This window comes from Desmodus rotundus, chromosome 13 (assembly GCF_022682495.2).
Source record: "Desmodus rotundus isolate HL8 chromosome 13, HLdesRot8A.1, whole genome shotgun sequence".
NCBI lineage: Eukaryota > Metazoa > Chordata > Mammalia > Chiroptera > Phyllostomidae > Desmodus > Desmodus rotundus.
The window spans coordinates 91,436,513-91,460,751 of NC_071399.1; the positions used below are offsets into that span (position 1 = coordinate 91,436,513).

A 24,239-nucleotide genomic window follows, 5' to 3' on the forward strand; every position below is an offset into this window, starting at 1 on the left:
TGTAGAAGCAATAAATAATAATAAAATAATCCGTGAACTGACAGGTTATTTTCTTCCAGGCTCCAGCTCCATCGAACCTACATTTATTGAGTTCCGGCCTGGTACCAGCCATAGAGCACCCAGCGCTCGGGATGCGCCACTGAGTGAGAAGCAGCCCCCACTACCGAGGACTTGGAGCCGGGGCAAAGTCCTGGCACCATGGCCAACCACAACCTGGGTGAGGCATGGGTGCTGGAGGACACAGCCGGGAGGACCTGGGAGAGAGGACGGCCAGGGGGCCAGGACCCCAGGGGTCTGCAGAAGAACGAGGAAGGGCAGCAGCCTGTGTCGTGCTGCGAGGGCCGGGCACTGGCGAGCACAGTGTGCTCCCGAGCCAGTCAGGGTGACCTGGAGCGGGGTCTGCGCCCCAGCTGTCACAGAGACCCAAGTCCTGGCAGGGCCCCGTCCTGCAGATGTACAGGAAAACCATGGAACCCTTTGCTCCCCACGCTTTAGATTCCCACTGCACTTTTCAAGGGCCAGACTTCAGGTTGCTCACGAGGCCTCCCAAACGGGCCAGTTTCCTGTGATGGCTCTAAAGTTCCTGCCAGAGGCACGAGAGGAATGTCAGGCAGGGCTTCTGTGTTGTTAGGAGCCTGCGATTCCGCTTCAGGCCACAGGCTTCACTGCTCGCCCCACCCCCAGTTGAGCTAGAGCCTTATCTGCTTAGGGGTGTTCCGGGTGTGGCCCTAAGAAGTTCAGAAACAAAGTCACAAAGGACTGACCAGTGTTGTGAGGCCAGGATCCAATTCGGCTGCCAGGGAGCAGCCAGGCCTCCTGGGCAGACGCCGAGCTCAGGGCCTGGGAGAGGTCTCTCCCACCCAGGAGTTTGCATAACAGAAAAATCAGAGCCTGCAGGGCAGGGCGGGAGGCCCGCCCGACAGATGGGCTTGGCCAGCCAGCAGGAGGGGAAAAAGAATGTCGTCAGCGTCCAGGAGTGGCAGCCACTCTGCCACTGCAGACTCTGCCAATGCAGACCCCATGAAGGCCACACCCCTGCTCTGCTCTGCACTTGACCTCTCCTCCAGCCCGGACCCCACCAACAGCTGTCCCTGGTTACCCACCCAAGTGAGGGAGAGAAGCAAAGAAGCAGCAGGGAAAGGGCTAGGTATGCAAAGAAAAGGGAGGGTGTGAATGGTGTTGGCGGACGGAGGACGTGTGTGTGTGTGTGTGTGTGTGTGTGTGTGTGGAACTGTGTGATTCGCAGAAGAAAACACATTTTTAATTGAGATATAATTGACGTACAATGTCGTATAAGTTTACGGAGTACAGCATAATGATCTGACAGCTGTATCTACTGCAAAATGATTACCACCATAGGTTTGGTCGATTTCCACTGCCATATCGTCACGAGTATTTGCTTGCGAAGAGAATTTTTAAGGTCTCTCTCAGCACCTTTCAAACGTACAATGCAGCATTGTTAGCTGCAGCCACCACACTGTGCATTACATGTGCAGAAAATAATGTTAAACGTTAGGTGCTCCGACCGTCAAGGGGTCGAGCGAGAGCATGAGCCCCGCGGGCAAACCGGCAGAGGAGGACGGCCACAGCGGCTGCGAGAGAAAAACAGTCCAGGTTGTCCTGGGCTCCTTCGCACTGCGTGGCTGCCGAGCGGTGTTCAATCACACAGGCCTGTATTGGAACGGTCCAAGGAGGCGCCCTTAGCTTTTAAACTCTTGGCAGCAACTGCACCTCATGCAGATAATCTGGTGAGAACAAGTCCAAGTTGAAACAGGGGTCACAACCAGACATCACTGAGAGAAGTTCAAAATCGGAAAGGAAAACCGAAATAGCCCAGAGGTAACTGAGGGCGGGGAGCACTCCCTCCCTGGCACCGTGGGCTCCCTCACCCCTCTGTCCCCTGGGGGTGGGTCCCCAGATGTCCCTCTTGGTCCCCTTCTCTCTCGCTGGCTTGGCTGTCACTGCTGTCCCTGGCTGACCTCACTCGTGCTCAGGACTTTTGTACTGGGCTGGCCAAAAAGTCGGTATGGTTTTTCCCATAAAAACAAGACACATTTTTCACTCTCCCGGTAACTTTATTGAGTTGGATATTTTGAGTGTGTCGGCTGTCTTCCGTGTGCTAGACTGTTGATTGTTTTCATGTAACGTCTTGAGAGTGAAGTCACGGTCGTTAACAACCCTCCCAAAGGTGAGGGGCGCCGGCGGATGCACGGGGCAATCCTATTCAACCCCGAACCTCCACTAGCCAGAGCTGAACGGAGTGAGTGCTCCTGCTTTATACTCGCCATAGTTAGCTCGTGTTCCCTAAAAGCGTCAGCGTGCAGACGGCTCGCAGGCCGACACGGAATGAGAAGTTCAGAGACCGCCTTGAGCCTCCAGCCCTGCGTTAGGGATCTGAGCGACCACCGAGCACCAAAATGTGAACAGAACATATTGCTTCTCCTTAAGAATCTCATTCGGGACCTTCGATTTGCTGCCATTTGCCTTAAAGGTGACAAGCTTTGCAAGTGATTTTGACCCCTTGGCTATTCCTACATCCAGATACAGTTTCCATTGCAATTAGCTGGTCTAGGAGCTTAGATTTGCAATTAGATTTTTATTACTCATGGGGCAAAATAGTTTTCAATTAAAAATTCAACCCAAAACATCCAGACGGAATTATAACTGTGGCTGTTACAATAACAGAAACTGTATATACTATGTGGACTTGCAGTTACACATTTACAGAGCACCTACTGTGTGCCAGAGCTGCCTGAGTAAGCACAGCCATGGTGAGGTGCAGTCGCCACTGCAGAGGTCTGACCTTCCGCAAAGACAGTGAATCTGTCCGGTTCCTGAGAACTGAACGCGAGAACTGCCTGTCCAGAGTCCAGGCCAGGCAGGGGGTCCTCCCTGCCATCAGCATCCTCGGGATGCATATTTCCAAGCCAAACAAAAAGGTGGCACTAAAAAAAACCAACCCCAAAACAGGTGGTGCTCTTCAATGACTCCCCCAGTCTAAACTGGGACCTAGGACATCATCTGTCCCCGTAGGTGAGAAACTCCAGAAAACCACAGGGGAGGAAAATCCCTGGGGGGTGGGGGGACACATCCAGGAGCCTATCGGCTCCCCAGCCCTGCATGCCTCTCATCCCCCTTCGTTTACCTGGCAGGAGCCACGGGCCCTCCTGCTACGGCGCCCCCCGCCACGGCCCCCCTTAGGATTCCGCGTTAGCTCCGCATTTCAAACATGCATGAGAAAAGCACTGCCCACGAAGCTTGAAGCTAGAACCTGAGACCAGCCCTGTCACTGTGTGGGCCCGAGGGAGAAGGGGAATGAAATCACAGCCCCTGGCTGCTCTGCCAGGTGCGTGTCCGCCCCACTGCCCATCGGTCTCTACATTGAAAAGCACTGTGATTCCCCTCCGCCTGCAGGTCCTCCTCCAGCCTGCTTCCCACTCCTTGGAGGGAGGGAAGTCTGGGTCGTGGCGGAACTCGTACACAGGGAAAGGGACCCACACGGGCTCCATTCGGCCCCGCTCCCTCCGTCTCCGCCTCTATCCCCTGCCTGCCTCCTGCGGTCCGTCCCGCTGTGACTGTTCTGTGGCCTCTGTCTCACCTGCCACTCCGATGCTTTGAGAACCCCAGCTCACACACCTCCAGCCAAATGTCCTCCTTCCTGACATTTTTGGAGACAGAGCTGTCATAAGAATCACTCCAATTACAACAACTCTCACTCTCTCTTTGCTCGTCCAGTCTATTTTCTGAAGCCTCCCACTGAGGTTTAAGCTCCGTGGAGCCAGGTCGCTTTGTACAGAGCAGGCAAGCAATGGGTACCTACCGAACCATTGACCCTGCCCCCCCCCCCCCCCGCCCCCAGTCATCTCTAGTGGAGACAACAGAAATAACCAAACACACTTCATCTGATTTACCTGTAAAGAGGTTCTACAAGGTCCTTTTCAAGAAAATCATGATCGTTCTTAACAGCCAAAATGTTGATGGGGAATTGTGAATCTGGAAGAGACAGAGAGGGAGACAAAGGGCTTCATGTCACGTGACTCGTTTAATCTGAGGGGCACACGTCTTCGGGCCACCCCGTGTTTGTGCACACGTGTGATCTAGACAGCAGCCCCCCACCACCCCACCCAAGATGGGGAGTGTGTTGGCGCCATTTAAGATGGTAAGCAGTTTTATTTTTATCTCAATAAGTGCTTTTCAGGGTGCAAAGGAAGAATGCAATGTGAGCATAACCTTGGCCTTGGATGGGACGGAATACTAAATGCCTGCATTTTTATAGCTCATAATTATCAAGACATTTGCTGGCACGGAGAAGCGCGTTCACACCTTGTCTATTCATCTAAGGCTTCTCAGCGCTGTTCTGACCAGTTCATGAAATATTTAATTTGGCAGATGTTTTTGTGGGATTTTTTTTTTCTGTCCTTCAGAAAAAATAAATGTCCCAAAATACCCAAAAGCTCAAGGGCCTCCAATTTTTCTTTTGTGGCAAAATCTTGAATCTCTTCAGAGTGTAAGGGAAATATTCAAGTAACTGATTTTATCCAAAGAGAAAAAGAAATTCCATCATCGTGACTTTTCCCCACCATCGGTTTATGCTGGCGCTGGAGGTCACGGGCTACGCTCAGGACGCCTCTCATTCGGGGGTGAGAACTGGGGCATCGTTGGAATAGAGGCCATGGTCACCGCTCACGGGCGATGCCAGTTCATCGTCACTGCCCTGCCATCCTTGCTCGCTCCCACTTTATATTGCCTGCCTGCACCTCGCCAGTCACACTCCATCGAAGGACGTCTAAGTCCTCCTGTGAGCTGGGAACAGAAACGCGTCCTCCTCTGGTGACAAGAGCAGCGTGAGCGAGTTCTACGTGGTGCCAGGATGAACACTGCCTCGCGCTGCTAGGCAGGGACACTGTACGGGGATGAGGGACAGAGACGCCCAGGTCAGCCCCGCTTCCACCCTGGCCCTGCGCGCACAGCGCTGACCCTCTTCTGGTGATGGGCTGGTGATGACTGTAACGCCTTACAGTGCCGTGAATGTTAATGAGCAGTCATTCCTTTAAGGAACAGTTTGAGCAGAAGCTGGCCCGTGGTAAGTTCCACATGGCATCTGCCATTACCCTGATCACATTTATTCCACGAGTGTGGCTGAAACACAGCCTCTCAGGAGCCTTGCACTTGGGAGGCATCTTTTACTTCTTAGGCACTTATGGACACTTAATGTTTAATCACGTAGTATTTTGAGGTCATAAAGAGAATGCGATTATAGTACAAAATATGCTGCATTAAAAGCTCAGGAGACGCTATTTTTAATTCTGATTCTTCTACCTTTTAACCTTGGAAAAGTCTCTTACCCTTTCTGGGACTTTCTTTCATAATCAGCGTTGGGAGGGGCGAGGGGCAGGGGAGTGAGGGTTGCTTAGACCCAAGTGATAAGACCCTTTGTTGCCTAACAGGCTACAGTTCTAGGAGAACTTTTATCAGAGGTTCTAGCCTTCGAAGCACACTCAGAGATTGCTCTCCTTTATCTTCACGGAATTTAAGCAAGAGAAGCAGGATAAGTAATTTTTGTTTTGTTTTGCTTTTTAAACTCAGAAACAGAGCTTCTAGGTGAGTGAATGAGATTCACCATGAGTTCAGATTAATTTTGTTGATTTTTTCTACCCTATATAAGTGTTTGGCCACCGGGAAGAGAAGTTGCTATTGTGTCCACCAGCCTGCAATGAACTGCTGAATGAACACTTTTAGAAATCAACCCTCCCCTGATTATTTTGAGTGTGCCATCGGTGTACTGTTGGGACCCTGACCACGGACTACCCGAGAAGTCGTTAGAAGCCTTGGTTATAATTAAGAGGTAAGTAAGATATAGAGAGTAATTTTATTACCTGTCAATGAAAACATCAACGACAGGAAGTATTACACTAGCGATGAAAGAACCTTTCTTACACGCCCCCCCATCACATTGGGCCAAAATTATACCTTAAACATGTTCCTATAAAGTAAGTAGCACTGAAGATAAGTCCCAAGATGGATTAGTTTTGTTATTGCTAGAAAATTTATCAACATCTAATTTATTGTACTTGTAAGAAAACAGAGTGGTGAAAATGAAGAAGATGAAGAAGAGGAAGAGAAAGAGGAAAAACAAGGAGGAGGAGGGGGGAGAGGAGGAGGGAGAGGGAGAGAGGAAGTTAGTGCAGGGGGATGCTGATGGCAGAGCGCTGATGGGAGGGACAGAGTCGGGGTTGGTGGCCAGGGGCTGAGACCAGAGAGGGCAGAGCTTGGCAGAGGCTCATTTCTGAATGGGCATCAGGATAAGCCCTGGTTATGGCAAAGCCGAGGGAAAGAGACAGAATTAAAAAAAAATAAAAAGGTAAGAGAAGACTTAGATGTCAGAACACAGTGCAGCATCAACGGGCTTTATTTTTCATTCATTCTCTTTGTAAAGGGTGAAGGGAGGCTGGCCTACCCTCGTATAACTGGGCGTACTGCGGGAACCCGGCAGCCCGGAGCCAGTCGCATGCTTCCTTCGCCTCGATTTCTGGAAAATACAAGAAAGGGAGAGGGTGAGTCCCAAGGCCACACACTGGCACTCTACCTTCTTCATTGGGAGACACTGGGGAGCCCGGTGCAAGCTGTTACAAAGCAACACTGTTCCAGGCAGGTGCATCGAAACGGGCCTTCCAGAAATGGGTGTAAAAAGAGCACGTATCACCTGGGTTCTTGGCGTGTGTCTACTAGGATTGTCTGCAATGTTGATCCATACAAACTCAGATAACGACAAAACCACAGATTATAGAACACAGAGGCGGAGTGTTGGGTGGGGAAAAGCGTCTTTATCTACACACCAGGAAGCAGGGGACTGGGGAGGAAGAAATCCTTCCTTCCCTGGGATCCTTTTCTCAAAACAATTGTTTTGACTTCCAAAGATAAAGCTAAGAATATTTATGAACATTCCTTTATTCTTTTACTCTTGGAATAGTGAAAGAAAGAATACAACTGAGTACTCTAGGAAAATGTATTTCCTAAAGAAGAAAGGTATTACAGAAATCCAAGGTATTATTATTTCTTTAACCTTCAAATGGCTTATAATTCCCAACACCTTGTAACAAGACGTCCCTTCACTGAGTGCAGTAGAATGGCTTCTCAGCACAGAGAAGCCGCTTATGTGGACCTGAGACACAGGTTTGAGGGGCTGCTAGAACCCCTGGGGGCCAAACCCAGGAGGCTGGCGAGTCCCCTTGGGGACCATTTTCACTGAGGACATTCCCCCAGCACTCAGGACCATCAGAAGACAAGAAGGGCTGTACGGTATTGACCTTGTGAGTCCTGGATCATGTCCCTGCCACCACGTTTGATAAATACGAATGCAAGGAAACGAAGTTCATCTGCCCCAAGTTCACTTTCTCCCAGCCAGATTAAACAGCTTATTACGACAGGCCCCTTCCTCTGCTGCTGGAAAGGAGCCCGGCCGAGCCCTGCGAAGGCATTTACTCTGTTGTTCCTTTGGCCCCACAGCCAAAGCCAAGTGTGCAGGGACCGGGGTTGGGAGGTGGGGCACTGACCGTCAGCTGTGGGGCCGAGCCAAGCATCCACAGGAGAGCTCGTTGTCTGTACGGCGTCGTGTGTCCTGTGACAGAGCTGACCGCTGTGTGTCAGAAAATAAGCCAACAGCCAGATCTTGCACAGGCCCCAAAGGGAAGAGCAAACACCTACATTCCCGGCCCACTGATCTGGCTGGACGTGGACTGAGGCTTGCCATTCATGCAGGGAGACACAGCCTGTTGGTGGCTTCTGTCCTAGAGCGCCTGCTTCAGTGGGTGTCTTTAAGGCCACTGTCCCTGCCAAGGTGGACAGTTTCTAAACCTTGAGTGTTCTCCCTGACACAGTGGCTGTGGGTGCTTCTTCCTGCTGTGTCTGTGTCGCTCAGAGACGCCCGGGACACCCGAGGGAGGCAAACGCTGTGGGAGCATCTCTATCCGGAGGGGTGTCTCTGAGACCCACAAGTTCAAGTCTGGCCGAGGAACTGTACTGAGCTGGCTGACTCGATAGCAATTCCTGGGGGCCTCCAACGTGCTATGTGGCACTCACGTGAGAGTGAAAGCTGTCACTCAGAGAGTCACACAGGCATTTCAGGGGTCGGTGCAAATGCACCCTCTCACCGTAACATGGAGACAATGTGCTCAGTTACTGCTGAACATTTGGAACATTTTGCCCTTGAAATGTTCAAGCTTCAAGTTTGCTTTTTAGTTCAATATAATACAGTGGTTCATAATGAAGAAAAATCTAATTTCTAGATGTGCTCTACTTAATTATGAATCAGTGGGTCTCAGAGGAGCACCACATTCTGTGTTTTCTAAGCGAGCTACGTGGAGAGTGTGCTTTTCCTATCTTAGGATTCCTTTTGCTGCCATGGGAATGCGGCATGAAGCAGGAGAGGCTCAGCGAGACAGACTGCGAGGAACAAAGGGAGGAGACCTGGGAGGCAGGGGCTCCATAACACAGTGAGCTCAGAGGAGATGGAGAGTGAGTATACGAAACTGCACAGACTCCACCAGCCTAGGAAAGGGGCGGGGGCGCGGGTGTGGCCCAGGCACTGGGGAAGGAGGGGCGGGCAGCAAGGGCCCTTACAGAAACGCATCTTTCGGAACTGAAGACTCTGGCTGGACTGTGGAATGGGGCTCCGGCTGGCCTGGACAATGTAAAGGCCCTCGAAATCACTTTATCCTATTTTATTTTATAAGAGCAACACAGACAATAAACTGAAATCCCACGCATGCGTAAACATGAATAATCAAATCTCCGCCAGAACCCAACTAAATCACATCCTCAAACAAGTTGTTATTTTTAATGGATTAGGCATTCTGCTTTTCAATCTCAGAGTCAGATGACAACAAAAACTGCAATTAGTAAAAAATGAATGAAAAGGAGCCACACCCCCGCCATGGCGCTGGCTCCTCGCCATCACCTGCCCGCCCCCCACTCGCTGCTGCACTGTTCTACTCCTGAGCTATCTCTCGGACACATCCCCCGCTCTTGCTGTAGGCCAAACACCTCGATGTCTCAACCTAAGGGCAACAGGAGCTCTTGTTTACCCCCCAGGGACAAAGTGAACAAACCGAACAACCTGGCATAATGCACCACTGCCAAATCTGACTTTGCCTCTCGAGTTGAGGTGGAGAAAAATACAGGCCTTCCAAGTCTCCTGGGTCCGCACGGCCCGGCTAAAACCTCTCAGCAGTTGCTCGTTTCCCCCGGGGCCCACAACCCTTGCAGTGGCCAAAGGGACTGAGAAAGAAATCACTGTTGCCAGTGCCGTCATGTCACACGTATCGGCCTAGGAAGAGTTGCGTGACATTTGAGGAGGGTATGAAAGTCCCTATTAGACTGTGTGCCTGCTACCCAGGGGAATGTGATGGCACAGCCTTCAGGGCCATCACAATCACACTTCCAGTTTTATTTGTTCTCCGTTTGACACCCCTATCTGCCCCTGCAGCAGCTCCAGGGCTGCAAGGACAAGCACAAACCCGCTGCCCATCTCCCATGGCAACCAAAGTATGGGGTGGAACCAGAGCGTGTCCCAGGACAGACCTCTACAGAGGTCACAGCAGTGCATTCCTGGAGAAAGTTCAACCTATTTGGCTTATAACCGTGATTGAGTTTCAATCAAATTGTTGTAATCATTCTATGTAAAAACCAGTTCTGTTTCACTCCAGCGGGTATCTACTTTTGCTTGCCCAACATCCTCCCCCACTTCTTCAGACAACAGAAGTCTCAAAGTTAAGAACCCCTCTCATGTGGTTTAGGGGGGGCTGGCACCCCCCCTTTGCCCTGGCCACAGTCCTTGGCCATCACTGCCACCCCACAGGGATCACGTGTTCCTGAAGAGCACCCCACTCCCCTTGGTCTAAAAGGACCAAAGAACACTGGCATCTTTAATCAAGAGCTCTTCGGGGCTGAATCCAATGGCTGAACAGGTGGATGTCACGTTTTTTCAATTGGTTGCTTGACCTGTTCCCAAACCAAAAAACCCTCTTCACCCCGTAAGTCCAGAAGACGGTTTGGTGCTCAGCATCCTCTTCTGCCACGTCTCTGATTCTGCCCCAGGGAGAGACACTTGCTTTGCCTCAGATGCACATGCTTAGAACACGGTGTGACCCCTGTCTGGAGAGACGGACACAGTGGGGGTGTGGGGGGCGACCGTCTCACTGGCTGTCCAGCAAGGTGCGCGTCCACGGGAATGAGAGTGAAGTCACCTGGGAATCAGCCAGGGCCTGCACGCTGGTCTTAGAAAGTACTATCATGTTCCTCAATTATACACGCTCAGGGCTACAAACCTAAAACATGCAGAAAGGCACGCGGAAAGAAAAAGGTCAGCTCCTGTGCCATTACTAACACCTGCTATTATCAGTGTGGTGCTTATCGAAATGGTAACATGGTAACTTCTTTGGTCGATGAATTTTCTCACATAATAATACACTGTGAGTATTTCCCCCTATAATAATACCGTTGGCAAAAAAGGGACCTTTACTCTGTGTTGAGATTGATGCCTATTTTTTAAATACTTGATTTTTGACTATGGCCAATGGTATTTCACCCCCGGGAGGTCATGCCATCCAAGCAAGAGAAGACAGTTCAGGAGGACCACACCAACGAAGACGGATTGTGGAGAAGGCTGGGAGCCAGTGTGACTTAAAGAGATTGACGAGCTGTTTCTTGAAAGGAAGGCCCTCTGGTGAGGTCTGGCTGCAGGCAGGTGGACTGGGCTCAGCCAAGTAAGGAGTTATGTCGAGCTCAGCAAGTTTGCCAACCGGGTTTGCTGGCCTTGGCTCGTGTTTCAGGCCCATGGAATCGTTCAAGTGCTGTTTCTAGAACGCTCGGGAACAGTGTGTTCTCCCAGCCAAGCACTTGAAGTACATTTTGGTTTGCATGAATCTCAGCATAGCCAATACTTTTCCTTTCATAGCTAACCCAGGGAATACTATTCTTTCCAAACGACCAAAATTTTAAATTTGGGCCCACGTTAAACTTTATCATCGTCAGAAAAGTAGCTGGCCTGAAGGAACCTGGTCTCCCGTGGGTCATTTATAAAGTGGTTATATGCAGATGTATGTATTTATGTTGTTCTTACAAATCCGAATGTCAATGGACAAGCCGGCTTCAAGTGAAGTCGGTCTTCCTTCCTAAATGCTCATTGAAAGGACTCAGGAGGAGTGGGGAAGGAAAACACCGCGGCTCTCCCGGAGATTTAGACCAGCAGGCCGAGGACGGTGTTTTGTTTCTTCACTGGCACTGGCTAAGAAGGCGGGCACCCTGTTTCTGACAGGCAGTGGGGACTCTGCCGCCACGAGACATCTGCGGTGGGTGCAATAACCGCTCTCAAAGCGCATCCCAGGCGTTAATGTTTCCTCAGCTCACTGAGGCTGACTTAGGGTGACTTCTGTGGCTGAAGTCACTTCACTAGTCACATACTGCTTGGGACCAACGACGCCTCTGACTCCAGGTGCAACTTCTCCAGGGAAGCCCCAGGTATCGAAGGTGTGTTTCCTGGGCCGCACGCAGGCCAGCTTTGTCACAGTCAATGCCAGAGTATCCATCCTGTCTGTGTGGGTGTGAACGATGGACGTGAGAGAGACCCCAGCCGCCTCCCAGGAGGGCTTAACAACTGTGATCACAAGTGCAGGGCGCAACAGCGAGTCCTGGCGGCAGGCTCCACCCCTTTGCACTCTCTGAATTACACAAAACGTTTATTGCTATGTAAGAAGGTCTGAACAAGTCTTCAATGTATACCAAATACATATATATTTTTTCTAATGTGCATAATATTTTCCTTCTATGACATTTTAAGTTACTGATAGGAGTCAACATAGAGGTTATTTAGAATAAATTTAAGATTATTCACCACTGAATATTCATCAGTGGAAAACTAGTAAATGCTCATTTCAGACCCCTAGAACTGAGGGACACTTTTTCCTTGATGTGCAGCGGAGTATCTTGGTGCCGGCTGACGGTTAACTACAGATACACTCCTGTGTAACTACGTTTACACAGAGATCCACGGCTGCGTTGTGTGTGTTCCTTTCTGGGAAGCATGAATCGCAGATGTGAAGAGACACGCGCTCCATCACTGATTCTACACACCAGCCGTATTTCCCAGGACTCGCCGTGTCTCCTGCGAGCTGGATTCACAGCAAATCCAGCCACTTAGAAATCATTTCTGTTTTTGCAAAAGAGGGCCATGCAAATTCTCTACCCAAGTAGTAGGTCTGTTCCTAGTCACTCAGGGTTGTTTTTAATCACTTTTTGCCGTGTGGTTAAAAAAAAATCACACATAAAGATGATAAAGAGAGTTTACATATTAAAAAGTAATTTTCCCAACCACACTAAAGAGGTGATTCATGTAAAATTTATTATCCATATAAATATTAAAAAGTGCTTTTTATGGTATGTAACATATACAACACATACATTTAATTTGTTATTATTAATTTAATTATTAAATTTATAATGAAAGCATATCTACACACAAACACACGTTTCCTCCCTTCCATGTTCCCAGCGATTCCCTGCCCTTCCCAGGGGCCGTATGACCTGCAGGTTTCCTCCAGCCAGGAGGCACATGTGTCCTGTCCCGTGGACGCGCTGCCTGGCCAGACGCCCCTCTTTGGCCCACGTAGCAGGGACAGCAGCAACGTCTGCTGGTGCCAAGCAAAGCTCCGCAGGGGCGGTCGCTGGTCCTGCCCCCTCTCCTGCTCTCGTCACCTTCCCACGAGGCCAGCGAGTCTCGGACAGAGACTGTCCCCTCGGCTCGGCTCCCCAAAGTGACAGTGGAGCCACTGCTGACACGTGACGTGACAAGGTCTTGTGCCATTGCCGCTTGGAGGATAGTCTGTGACAGTGACGTAAATCGGCACCAGCTAATGCAGCACCGCTCTCAGCCAGGTGCTCATGGAGGAAGCTCACACAGGGGACTCTGGAGCTGGGCTCCCGGGTGACACCGTCACTGAGCCGTCATCAGCGTGTCCCAGACAGGGTGCAGGCCCTCTCAGTAGTCACGTCTGCTGGGAATTCTGCTTCCCCGTGAGGCCAGTGTGGGCGTGGAAAGAGTAAAGCACCGTCCTCGTTCACCGCTCCCGCGCACCCGCATGTGTGAGTGGGAGCACACACACTCACTAACACACACCCCCCGAAAGTGAAATGATCAGCTGCAACTGAGCAAGAACATTCTTCACTTCATGCCCATATTCCTGATAATATAAAAAATTAAAAACAACTACCTCCCTCCCCCAACCCCCCCAATCTCAGAGACAAAGAAAGCAGGAAATACTCGCTCTACCAGCCAAACAGGTTCTGCCCTGGCAGTTCTCTGGCCAGTTCGCCAGGAGGCAGAGTGGCCTTCAGTTGCCGCTTTCACTTGGTGCAGAGGGTCCCCCGGCACCTGTGGGGTTTCTCAGGGAGGCCGCACGCCTACGCAAGCACTCAGACACCCCACATTCTGAGGGTGTGCAGCCACTGCTGGCCTCTTACCCCTGAGACAGCCAACGGGTGGAGTCATTTAAGCAACGAAAATGCAAGGCAGGGGGACCGAGAGCGGATTCAGACAACGGGAGGGAGGGCCGGCCACGCAGGCATTGAGCGAAGTGCCTGCAGGTGGACCTGCTGGGACAGGGGAGTCCTGAGTTCCCTGTCTTGGGGCAGGAGTGTGAGCTTCTGGAGATGGTCTCTCTCTAACTCAGCTTCTTGGCTCCTCTTGCAAGCTGGAGAATAATAGCTCACGAGAGCTGACTTCCACCTGGCTTCTCAGCCAAGCCGTAGCTTCCACAGGTCAGCCAGCCTGCCAGGATCAGAAGGGTCCTTTCCCGCCCCTCCCTGTCACGCCAGTGACTCCTTGCCCGAGGAAGACAACTACTTTAGAGCAGTTCCACCACCATGAGGGAGTCAGCTTTCTTGGCTGTGGACAGGTACTCTCCTATCCTGTATTGCTTTAAGACCTTTATTTTCTCAAGTCTTAAAATTATGCATGTCTTTAAAGATGCAAACCCCTTCTATACATGCTTTCAGCCATATCTGAAAGTCTGTACTTGTAAAGGCTTATCTGCTATTTTGGTTGCTTAGCCCAACTCTTTTACAGCTCTGAGTACTCCAGTGACACCAGAAGTTTCCAGAAATGTACCCTGCAGGGCTCTAAAGAAGCTCAGAATCTGTGAGAATGAAATGACTCCAAGAATCCTCTTCCAGTCTCTCCCTTCTTTGGGGGGTAGCCTGGCAAGATACCGCCCCCAGGCTTCTGGCTCCCAGCCCAAGGCTTTGTGCAGTTAACTTCTCAGCAGCTGTGCTCCCCGGACCAATCAGAACTAGTGTTTGTTTAATTCAATTCCAAAGAAAGATGAGCAAACTCAAGTAGAATTTGTTATCTGACTATCTGTCAGAACTTGATAGTGGATGTTATGTGTGTGTATGCTTAATATCTTTAAATATGTACCGGGACCAAATATTTACCGGGAATGCTTTAATGTGTCTTTGCCAGTTTTCTGGATGCTTTCTACCTGCCTGCTGTGACGCTGCTTCTGGGAACGATGGTCTACACTTACGTCAGTCATCCCAGAAAATACGAGCCAGATCCAAGGAACTAAGTGTTTCTATTAGGTTTTCAGTTATTGTCTTGCTTTTCTCCACGTTCTTCACGGCCACAGACTGCTGAGCCTGGAGCATAGCTCTCTCAATACTGAGATTGTTATTTTGCAATCCATTAATAGACCGTGACATTACATCGCCCTTTTACATTTGATCTGAGCCAAAAGGCCGAGAAGCGATACATATCCCTTTTGGAAAACAACGGAAAAGGAGCCCAGGTAGTTGAAACAGCTCTGCCTGACTTGGGGCGGGAAGAGGTTAAGCTCCCCACTGCAGAGGTGAGAAACTTCACGTCGGCACCCTGTCCTTCATCGGCCTGGCCTCCGTGTCACGTCAGTGAACTGTGTCAGGCCACGATCTAGCCACATGGCGCACTGATATTGAAGTCAACTGACTTTCCCACAAGTGTGCCCCAAACGCACTCAAATAGGTTTTCAAAAGCTACAGAAACTACTACAAAATTTTAAACATTGAAAACACAAAAGTTTAAAAATCTCTGAAGAGTTGGATTTATATAGCAGTAACTTCTAATTTTAAAGAATTCCTTAGATCGTGATAATTATTGCCCGAAAACCTCAGACGGACCTCTTGAAACTTTGAGTGGGAGGCCGCAGCAGGACACGGCAGGTAAACACCCACTGCGTCCACCTGGAAGTTCAGGCCGCTCCGCCCGACACAGTGTGGATGTAATCCCCCGACTAGCTTTGGACACGCACCCATTTTTGTCCGTGCAGCCAATACCCAAGTCTTGACTAATGCGCTTGCCCAAATTCTCACTGAGTTCGAGTACAAAAGAATCCTGTCCCCTAAGAACAGACTTAAGTAAGAGATAAAAGTGACAACATGTCCTCTGCAATGAAACGTAAACCTAAGACGTGAAACGCCCACGCAGGCGCACACAAACCAAGGCGAAGGGTACTATTAAAAGGAAAGAGCAGAGACCGAAGGGGCAAATGTAAAAGTGCTACCCAGGACCCTTTCGTGACTGCAGCACCAGCAAACGGGCACCGTGAGGGGTTTCTGGGGATGCTGGTTACAGACAATGCGGACCTCCGCGTGCCCCTCCCCCGGCCGGGGCGTGTGGGAGAACCGACCCCACGGCAGGCTGAGCACCGAAAACTCCGGGCTCCAGCCACATTCGAGGAAGGCAGCCAGAGAGATGCGAACACTCTAGTCCAGATGCCACACTTACTTATTTTTTAAAAAATCAAAAACAGTAATTTCAATGATCTGATACTCTATAGAAAGGAAGAAAGAAACGGAGAAAGAAAGAGAAAAATTTGCTCTGATTCTACCACCCAACAACTGACATTTTGTCGGCATAAAGTCTCTAATTCTTTTTTTTAAATGAAGATGTGTATGTATCTGGGATAAGTATACTGTCTATTTTATATAATCTTTACACGAAACTGTAATCTGATTTTTCACTGAACAGGGCCTTGGCACCTCTTTCCAGGCCAAAAGATGCCCTTCGCAAACATTCTAGATGGCTTATTGCCATCACTTTCAAAAGCATCTTTAAAAAAAAAATCAATTCAGGCTTCCGCAATGATGGGCTAAAAATAATAAACCCGGCTCTCTGGAGGCTTTCCTTCCAAACAAAAGCACTCCTCCAGAGCGAGCACCCCGGTGCGTGCATTTCAGGGCGTGCTTCTGGGCTGACATTTCTCAGGCTATTTTACATTCTGGATTAAGACACATCTCATATGGTTCTAATTTATATTCTCAGCAGACTTCAAAAAGGAAATTCCAAGTGGAAGTTTATTCATACAGCAGAACTATGTTTAAATGATGCTACAGGGATGTCTTAAACTAACACAAGGCAGGAAGTTCAAAGTCAAGGGTAGATCCTGGACCATGTTCCCACCTCTTCCTCCTCCCTGGTATTTGGAAAGTGGAGATTTTATGTAGCAGCTGTTCGGCTTGTCTTTGACCTCCTGCACATGTAGGTAATTTCAAAGATGTGTTTCAAAACTTTGTGTAAGAAACTGGTATTTTCTGAAGGGCGTTGCCAGAGTTTCAAGGTTACTCTTAAAAAACAAAACAAAACAAATAAACTAGTCCAAGTACAGAAAAACTCCTCATCTTGTTTTAATAACTAGATGGCTATTTGGAGTCTAGGTGACTCCTCAAATCCTTTAAATAACCAAATGCAAAATGTGCCCCAAATTTACACAACTAGCAGATTCACTGATAATGCATCTCTTTAGAACAAAACAGTTTTATTTTTGTGCAGGGCTAATGTTTTTGCTTTAAAGCAGCGTCTACAATGAAGATATTATTACGGTCTAATTTAATTTTGCTCTTAAGTGACGGCATACCTACTACTTAAACAAAACTCAACTTCCTTCTCTTGTTGAACACTGATACTGAGATTTACGAATTAACTTCTAAAAAAGAGTCCACTTGGTTGGAAGATGTTTCGGTATTTGAGGGTATTAGCAGGCGTATGAGACAGGATAGGTAACACCCCACAAAGCAGACAGAAGCAAGCACTGAGGGCCAGTCCTGGCTTCGCCTGCACGCCCTTCATAACCTTGCCTAAGTCAACCTCAGCATGCCTCGGTCTCCTTACCTCTGAAATGGGAGCAGACAACAGTGTCTACCTCTGAGTGTTGCTGTAGGGTCGAGATCAGTGATTGCCTTCGAAGTGATCAGCCGAGTACCCGGGGCACCGTGTTTGCTGCTATTACCACAGCAGAGGGGAGGGGCGTATTGTTACTCCCCGTACTAGAAAGGGGTGGTCCCGATGGCCTCTGATTCTCTCCATTCAGCCCCCCTTCAGTTGGCCTTCAGAAATAGAAGGCACTTGTCTACTGATTTATCCCACAGACACCTGCTGAGTGCCCACCATGTGCAAACCTGTTGTTGAGCACCGTGGGAGGATGTGTGGCTGTGGGTGGCTGGTCCGGCCCTGAAGGCCTCTGAATCAACCAGGGAAGACAAAGGCATACCTGGGCCACCCTACATTCTAAGAAAGCAAAATCCTCCATGGGTCAGAGTAAGACAAGCTTAGAACATGAGATGAGGTTGGAGCCGGAAGATGGCGAGCTAACCAGTCCTTCCGCAGCATCCCCTGACCCCGGGTAGGGCATCCTTGTGAGCCCATGGTCTTCCTCACGTGCATGTTTACTCCCCCACCTGTGCCTGCAGGGGTACTGTGGAGCCAAGTGCCACCCGGCCCCTGCACCCTGCTTCTCCTTATGACAGGAATCTAACAGGAGATTCACGTTTTACATTCACGGGGGTGTCCGACCTGTGGCCCAGGATGGCTCTGAATGCAGCCCAACTCAAAATCGTAAATGTACTTAAAACACTACTTAGTTTTATTACTAACTTTTATACTAAGTTTTAGTACTTAGATGTGTACATTGTCTATACTAGTGACCAAAAACTCGGGACCTGCTCTACGATTTTAAAAGATTGTCGAAAGGGCCGCTGCATAATTAGGGTTATTATGTGAGGACGTCTTTGCTTATCGGTGGCGGCGGATATCACGAAAATTATGCACAGACCTTTCCTTTGCTCATCAGTTGTTAGTGTTTGTGTATTTGATGTGTGGCCCGAGACAACTCTTTTCCCAGGGTGGCTCAGAGACACCAGAAGGTTGGACACCCCTGCTCTAGAAGATTCCGTTGCACCCTTTCTGTTTAATATTGTGCTGCAGGAAGCTCGGCTCGTACAATGAGATGCTGTTTAACTAGATATGATGAGTGTCCGCAGTGCACCGTGAGGAGACTGCGGATGGCGCCGGGCCTCCGCAGGCGTGACTCGCGGGGTCCGAACACCAGGTCGGCGGAGACAGCCCCGAGACGCTAGTGCGCAATGGGCTGCCCGTGCACGGGTCAGATGTTAGCAGCCGCGTGCGTGGCAGGTGGGAGTCTCGGGGCAAACGTGTTTACACAGCAGCAAACCCAGCGGAGCCCTGGGAACGAAGTCTGTACCAGACACGCAGGCTGCATCAAGGGAAAAGCCCCCAGATGATTATTTTTCCATGTTATGAGGAAAAAACCCCGAACAAATAAATAAATTGTGAGCAAGGAACATGGGCTTCCCGTGGAGTAATGACTGGGAGAAGCTGAGATTCATGCCGAGCCCAAGTTCAGTGACCTCAAGGGGTCGTGAGTCTCCCAGACAGCCCCCTGCCAGGTCGTCCCCCTGCTGAAAACACCCTAGGTGTGTATGCAGAGATCGTCTCTGTGAGGGGCGATGGGGAAGAAGTTCAAACGTGCGCTTACTGTGACTGTAACAAACATGTCGTGACTCAAATTATGCCTGATGCTGGACAGGAAATTTAGAAAGCAGTCCTCTTTGAACCTTTTGCCCCCCAAATAAACAAAAAAGATGTATCAACACACACACACACAAACTCACACACATTTATTTACCTGTTAAAAACTGAGAGGAAGTCTGTCTCACGTAGGCTAAGGCATGATGAACTAGTGGTTCTTGACCTGGGGTTTTGGGGATAGAACTCAGAAGCCCAGAAAGTTCTCGCCTGCCTATGTTGTTACGGAGGAGCCGTATTTGCTGAGGGTGCAAGGCTTCATCGCGTTCCCTGACTCACTTGTTCTTCCCGTGAGGCGCTCACACTCAGCCCAAGACGGAGAAAGCTCTATGCACCTTCCGAAAGGGCCCAGCCTGCCCCTGCTTTGTTGCCTGTGAGTGATTGACTTGTGATTTTGGAACTTGGATAAAGGATTTCTTTCTCTGTCTCTGTCCCTCTCATACACACACACACACACACGTACAGGTGAACACCCGTTCTGTAAACACATCACAGGGATCCCCTTAAACCACGACTTTGCAGATGCACGCCACCAGGTTGGAAAACAGATTGCATCTCTGCCTGTCCTGGTCTCAGCCCGGGGCAGGTGGATGTTGACTGAAGAGTGAAGGACTGTATTAAGGGGAAAATATTGATAGCTTTAAATATTTGTTGCCCAATAAACACCTAAACCGCTGTTCAGGTATTCAGCTCCCTCGGAACACCCAGGGCTGTTCTAAATTTGGGAACATGTACTGTGAGAGTAGGCTGCACACTGTGAGGTCCTGTATGGAGACACAGCGACATTATCCTTCCAGCCGTGACTTGTCCGAGGGAGTCATGTCCCCAGACACCCTGGGCAGCAGCGTCTTCGCAGATGCTGCCGAGTTTTCTGAAGGGCAGGACGTTTGATGGGGTCCTGGCTGGGAGGGTCATTTCAGCTGGCTCCGATCCCCTTTTCCTTCCCGCATGGAATCCTGGGAGTTCCAGGGGCCCAGATCACTCACTATACAGTTGGGCCTGGACAGGTTAACAGGGAGGAACGATTTTCCCGTCTCTCACAAAGGAATCACTCTGCTTAACTGGGACATATTCATCCTTGAGAATAATTGGACACAATCATACAGGATACCATAGGACAGGTGGCAAACACATGGCCCACAGGCCGAATCCGGCCCTCCGCCTTGTTTTATCCAGTCTGGCCCCTTGTTTCTACCCGGCAGCAGGGTGGAGCTCTCGCTGAACTGTCAAGGAGTAGTTACACTTACACAGACCTGAAATTACATCTGTCCCTTTGAAGGCAACCTGGAGGCTGACGTGGCCCCTGGTGAACATGAGTCTGACGCCCCTGCCCTAGGACTTTCAAATGTTTGGACCGAAATCTTAAGTAAAAAATGCACTTCACTGAGTTGTGGACATGTAGACACACAAAAACCCAAACAAAGTTTCACAAAGCAATAATTACACGTTCTACATGTGCAAAGCCACCTAACACTTCCCGTTCTGTTCTCTTCTATTAAAATTGCTGGGTACACCCGTGGACTTCAGGACCCCACTTTAAGGCCCCTGCCTTAGATGACGGCCTCTTCTGTGAGAAGCATCTGATTAAATAAGTGAGTAAATTGAATGTAATTCTAAGAGTCTGACAGCTGAGGGTCTTCCTAGACGCTGCCCCTCTCCTCCATTGCCCACGACCTCGTCACATGACCCTAAGACCGGCTGAATTTCTCCCTCCTCGACCCCTTCTGCCTCGGTTTAGACTCTCAGGGGTGCCCAACCTTTTGGTGTCTCTGGGCCGCACTGGACGAAGAAGAGTTGACCTGGGCCACACATTAAAAATACATTGTGACACGTGATCACAAAAAAGTCTCATCATGTTTTACGTACACTTACGATTTTGTGTTGGGCTGCGTTCACAGCCACCCCGGGCCACATGCAGCCTGCAGACCGCAGGTTGGACACCCCTGCAAGGCCAGAACAAGGGAGGGCATCTCGTTCACCACTGCAGTCCTAGTCCTGGCACAGGCCTTTGGACTTGACTTTGGGTTTTCCATGTGTTGAACAAAATGAGTTATGTAAACTGACAACATGCAGGCACTTAAACAATTCGAGCCATTATTATTAACCGAAATGCGTGCCGGTTACATTTTTCCTCTGATGTATTTGGACAGCGGAAGAAAATAAACAGGTGCCCTTACTGACTGTAGCTGATGTCTCCGTCTACATAGAGGGAGAATGTGACATGTGCACACTTGTTTTAATACGAAACGCTTTCCCTCACATTTTAAGCGAAGTGATGCTCCAGGATCCGCCCCCCCACAGCCTCTTCTACTCATGGCCGTTCTGCCAGGCTCCAGGGGCTCCGAGGCTAAATTTTCAAGAGGAATTTCACACTTACAGAGATCAGATTATTAGGATTAAATAACAGCCTCCCTGCACAGCATAAAATGTGGGGTTCAGACAAATTCCACTCCATTCAGGCCATGATTACTTCCTATTGGACCCAGGGATCTGACTTAGATGAAGTGAGAGGCACACAGGCAGGTGACTGTTGGCCAAGCTCAAGATCGCAGGTCGGAGGCAGAATCTCTGCTGAGCAACACCAAGTGCTGGCTTGGAAACAAAGACCTTCCTAAACACGTTTCCCCGAAGTGGCAGGAGAGCTTACGTTCTGAAGGCGGTCTGTGCATTTTATTCACGAGCACAACCAACATCTCGCGAAGATAACTTCAGAGATAGAACCTCAATTTGCTCACTCACTGCCCTGCTTCAAGTCCTTCCTAGGTCCCACATTGCTTCAAAGTAAAGCCCTAACTTCTGAGAACGGTTCGCAATTCTTGAGCCTAGCAGGGGTCCTTGGCACATCCTTCCACCTCTCATGAACTGCCCACGTGCCCCGGACACCAGCAGAGTTGACTCACTAAACTGGCCACCGCCTCCCCGAAGGTACCCTCTGTTCCCTGTAGGTACTTTCCCCCACTTCTTCAGACATGCAGATTCTTATTCTTCCATCCCTCTCTATTTCTTTAATTCTCAGCTGTAGCCCTACTTCTCGATGGATGGAGACCTTCCTGACCACCCTGCTCCCCCCCCTCCCTCCTTGGCACCTTCTGGGCACCTCTCGCTCAGCACTTACCCAGGCCCCAGAATTTTTGGTTGACTCTGCCTTCCCGGCTCCTTCCACGGGCACTGTGTTTGCCCACCCTGGCCTGGCGTGGCGCACAGCACCCCGCAGGGGCTCGGTCAGCATGTGTGGAGCGAACTGGGGGAGCTGCCAGCACACAGGCTTGTCAAAGACATTTCGAGTGAGGAGTCCGGGCAGTGCAGACGAACCCCGCCGCGGCTCCCCCGGGACCTGGGAGGCATCGGCGAAGAGGCCAAGCTTCCACGCTCCCTCTGCTCAGTTTTCTTTCACTTCATGAGGGAACACCATGGATCAGCTTCCGGGCTCAAAATGAAGTCGCAGGGAGAAAGGGTGGCTTTGGGGCAGAATGAACCACAGGCCTGCTAATGCATCAGACCCCTAAACATCACTAAAATGCAAGGTGGGGTGTGTCATCACAGGGCTGGTGCACAGCAAAGAGGACTCTCTCTGTGTAGAGAAAATGCTCAAGAATTTTTTTCTTTAATATTCTTTTTAAAAAGATTTTTCTTTATTTTTAGAGAGGGGAAGGGAGGCAGAAAGAGAGGGAGAGAAACATAAATATGAGAGAGACATTGATTGGTTGCCTCTTGCACGCCCCCAACCAAGGGCCTGGCCTGCAACCCAGGCATGTGCCCCGATGGGGAATTGAACTGGCCACCCTTTGGTTCACAGGCCGGCACTCAATCCACCGAGCCACAACAGCCAGGGCATGAGTTCTTTGTCATTTCAGTGCTTAATCTCTTATTTGAAATTTCTGAACCTTCTCTCACATGCCCTTGATTCATAAATATAGTCTGAAAACAAACAGGATGTTTCTGGGAGACTTCCTTCTTGGTGCAAAAAGTGCCCTCTGAGAGGCACGCAGGTGCCGATGGAGCGATGTTCGCAGCCTCTCTTAGATTTTATGCCTCTCTTCTCTGTCAAGTAGGGTTTCTCCCGACTGTCCAAACAGTGCATTATTAGTTACATATTCAATAACCTCACGTATTTCATGGCACAATCACCGGATCAGCAAATGTATAGGATTTGAAGTTAACAATTCCAAAGCAGCAGCAACAACAAAAACTTCAGACCTCTTTGGTTTACCAAATTCTAGGTTTTAAAGTTGTCTTTGGCACCATGGCTCTCTTAGGAAAACCCAGAGAGCACTAACTACCAACAGATTCTTCCAGAAACCTCCTCGGAAATGGCTTCGAGGATTTACAACCATGCTCCTCCGGCCTCTATCGATAGGGCTTGTTTCCAATCACACTGTGAAAGTGGAGGGGAAACCGTTCACACAGGGCTTTGGGACGCTTGTCTGGGACTGTGGGGAAGTATCCCATTCCTGCTGACGTCATTGTCATTTCAGAAATCCCAGCCCCCACCACTCTCCTTTCTGGGTGACTCTTCTAATCTGGAATTCTCTCTCCTGCCTTCCTTCACCGCCCACTCACCGCCCCCTGGGGGAACCACGAGTCACTTCCTGCCATTAAACTTGTGGCTGAACTTGCCCTTCTGTGGGAGCCTGGGGGATCTCTGATGGGAAGGTCTAGGGGTGAGGGGCTGCCTGGGAGGCAGGCAGAGGGCAGACGGGGTGTCCCACTCCACTTGCTGTGGGGTGTGAGGTTCGGCACTGCGCCGACTGCCGATTCTGCAGGAGACCGTTATGTCTCCTCCATGGTACCAATCTGCCTGGTGCTTTATTCAATACTTTATTTGCCTGCCGGATCCTGACTGCGACTTCAGAAAGAACGGCAAGTCAGAGAAATAAAAAGCAAATTCTTCAGTCTTCCATTTATGAAAAGTCTGTGGAGCGCACCTGAGACCTAATTAAACTCGCGGTTGGATGCGCTTCCGCTTTACGAACTTGCATTCTGTGTTGTCATTAATACTGATAATACATTGGACTTAGCGCACAAGTCTTAACTTTCCAGAAAATTATTTTTTCTTTTTTAATTCTCACCCAAGGATATGTTTATTGATTTTAGAGAGAGGGGGAGGGAGGGGGGAGGGAGAAAGAGAGAGAGAAAGAGAGAGAAACATCAATGGGAGAGAGAAACATTGGTCGGTTGCCTCCCGTGCGCTCCCCAACCAGGGATTGAATCTGCAACCCAGGCACGTGCCCTGACCGGGAATGGAACCCACAATTCTTTGATGTCCAGGAAAATGCTCTAACCGAGGTACCTGGCCAGGGCTCTAGGTTAGTTTTTCATAAAACAATTT

The 24,239-nt window shown here is 49.7% G+C and overlaps 1 protein-coding gene across 4 annotated transcripts in view; it reads right to left on the bottom strand.

The window, feature by feature from the left end:
• Positions 1-24,239, bottom strand: part of STARD13 (StAR related lipid transfer domain containing 13) — a 359,221-nt gene that overhangs the window by 39,978 nt on the left and 295,004 nt on the right. For all 4 annotated transcript variants that reach the window (XM_053916849.2, XM_053916850.1, XM_053916848.1 and 1 more), the window contains 2 exons: positions 6,458-6,529; positions 3,912-3,993 (listed from right to left, as the gene is read on the bottom strand). In XM_053916849.2, the coding sequence (XP_053772824.1) occupies positions 3,912-3,993; positions 6,458-6,529 (154 nt within the window). The remainder of the gene's footprint in view (positions 1-3,911; positions 3,994-6,457; positions 6,530-24,239) is intronic.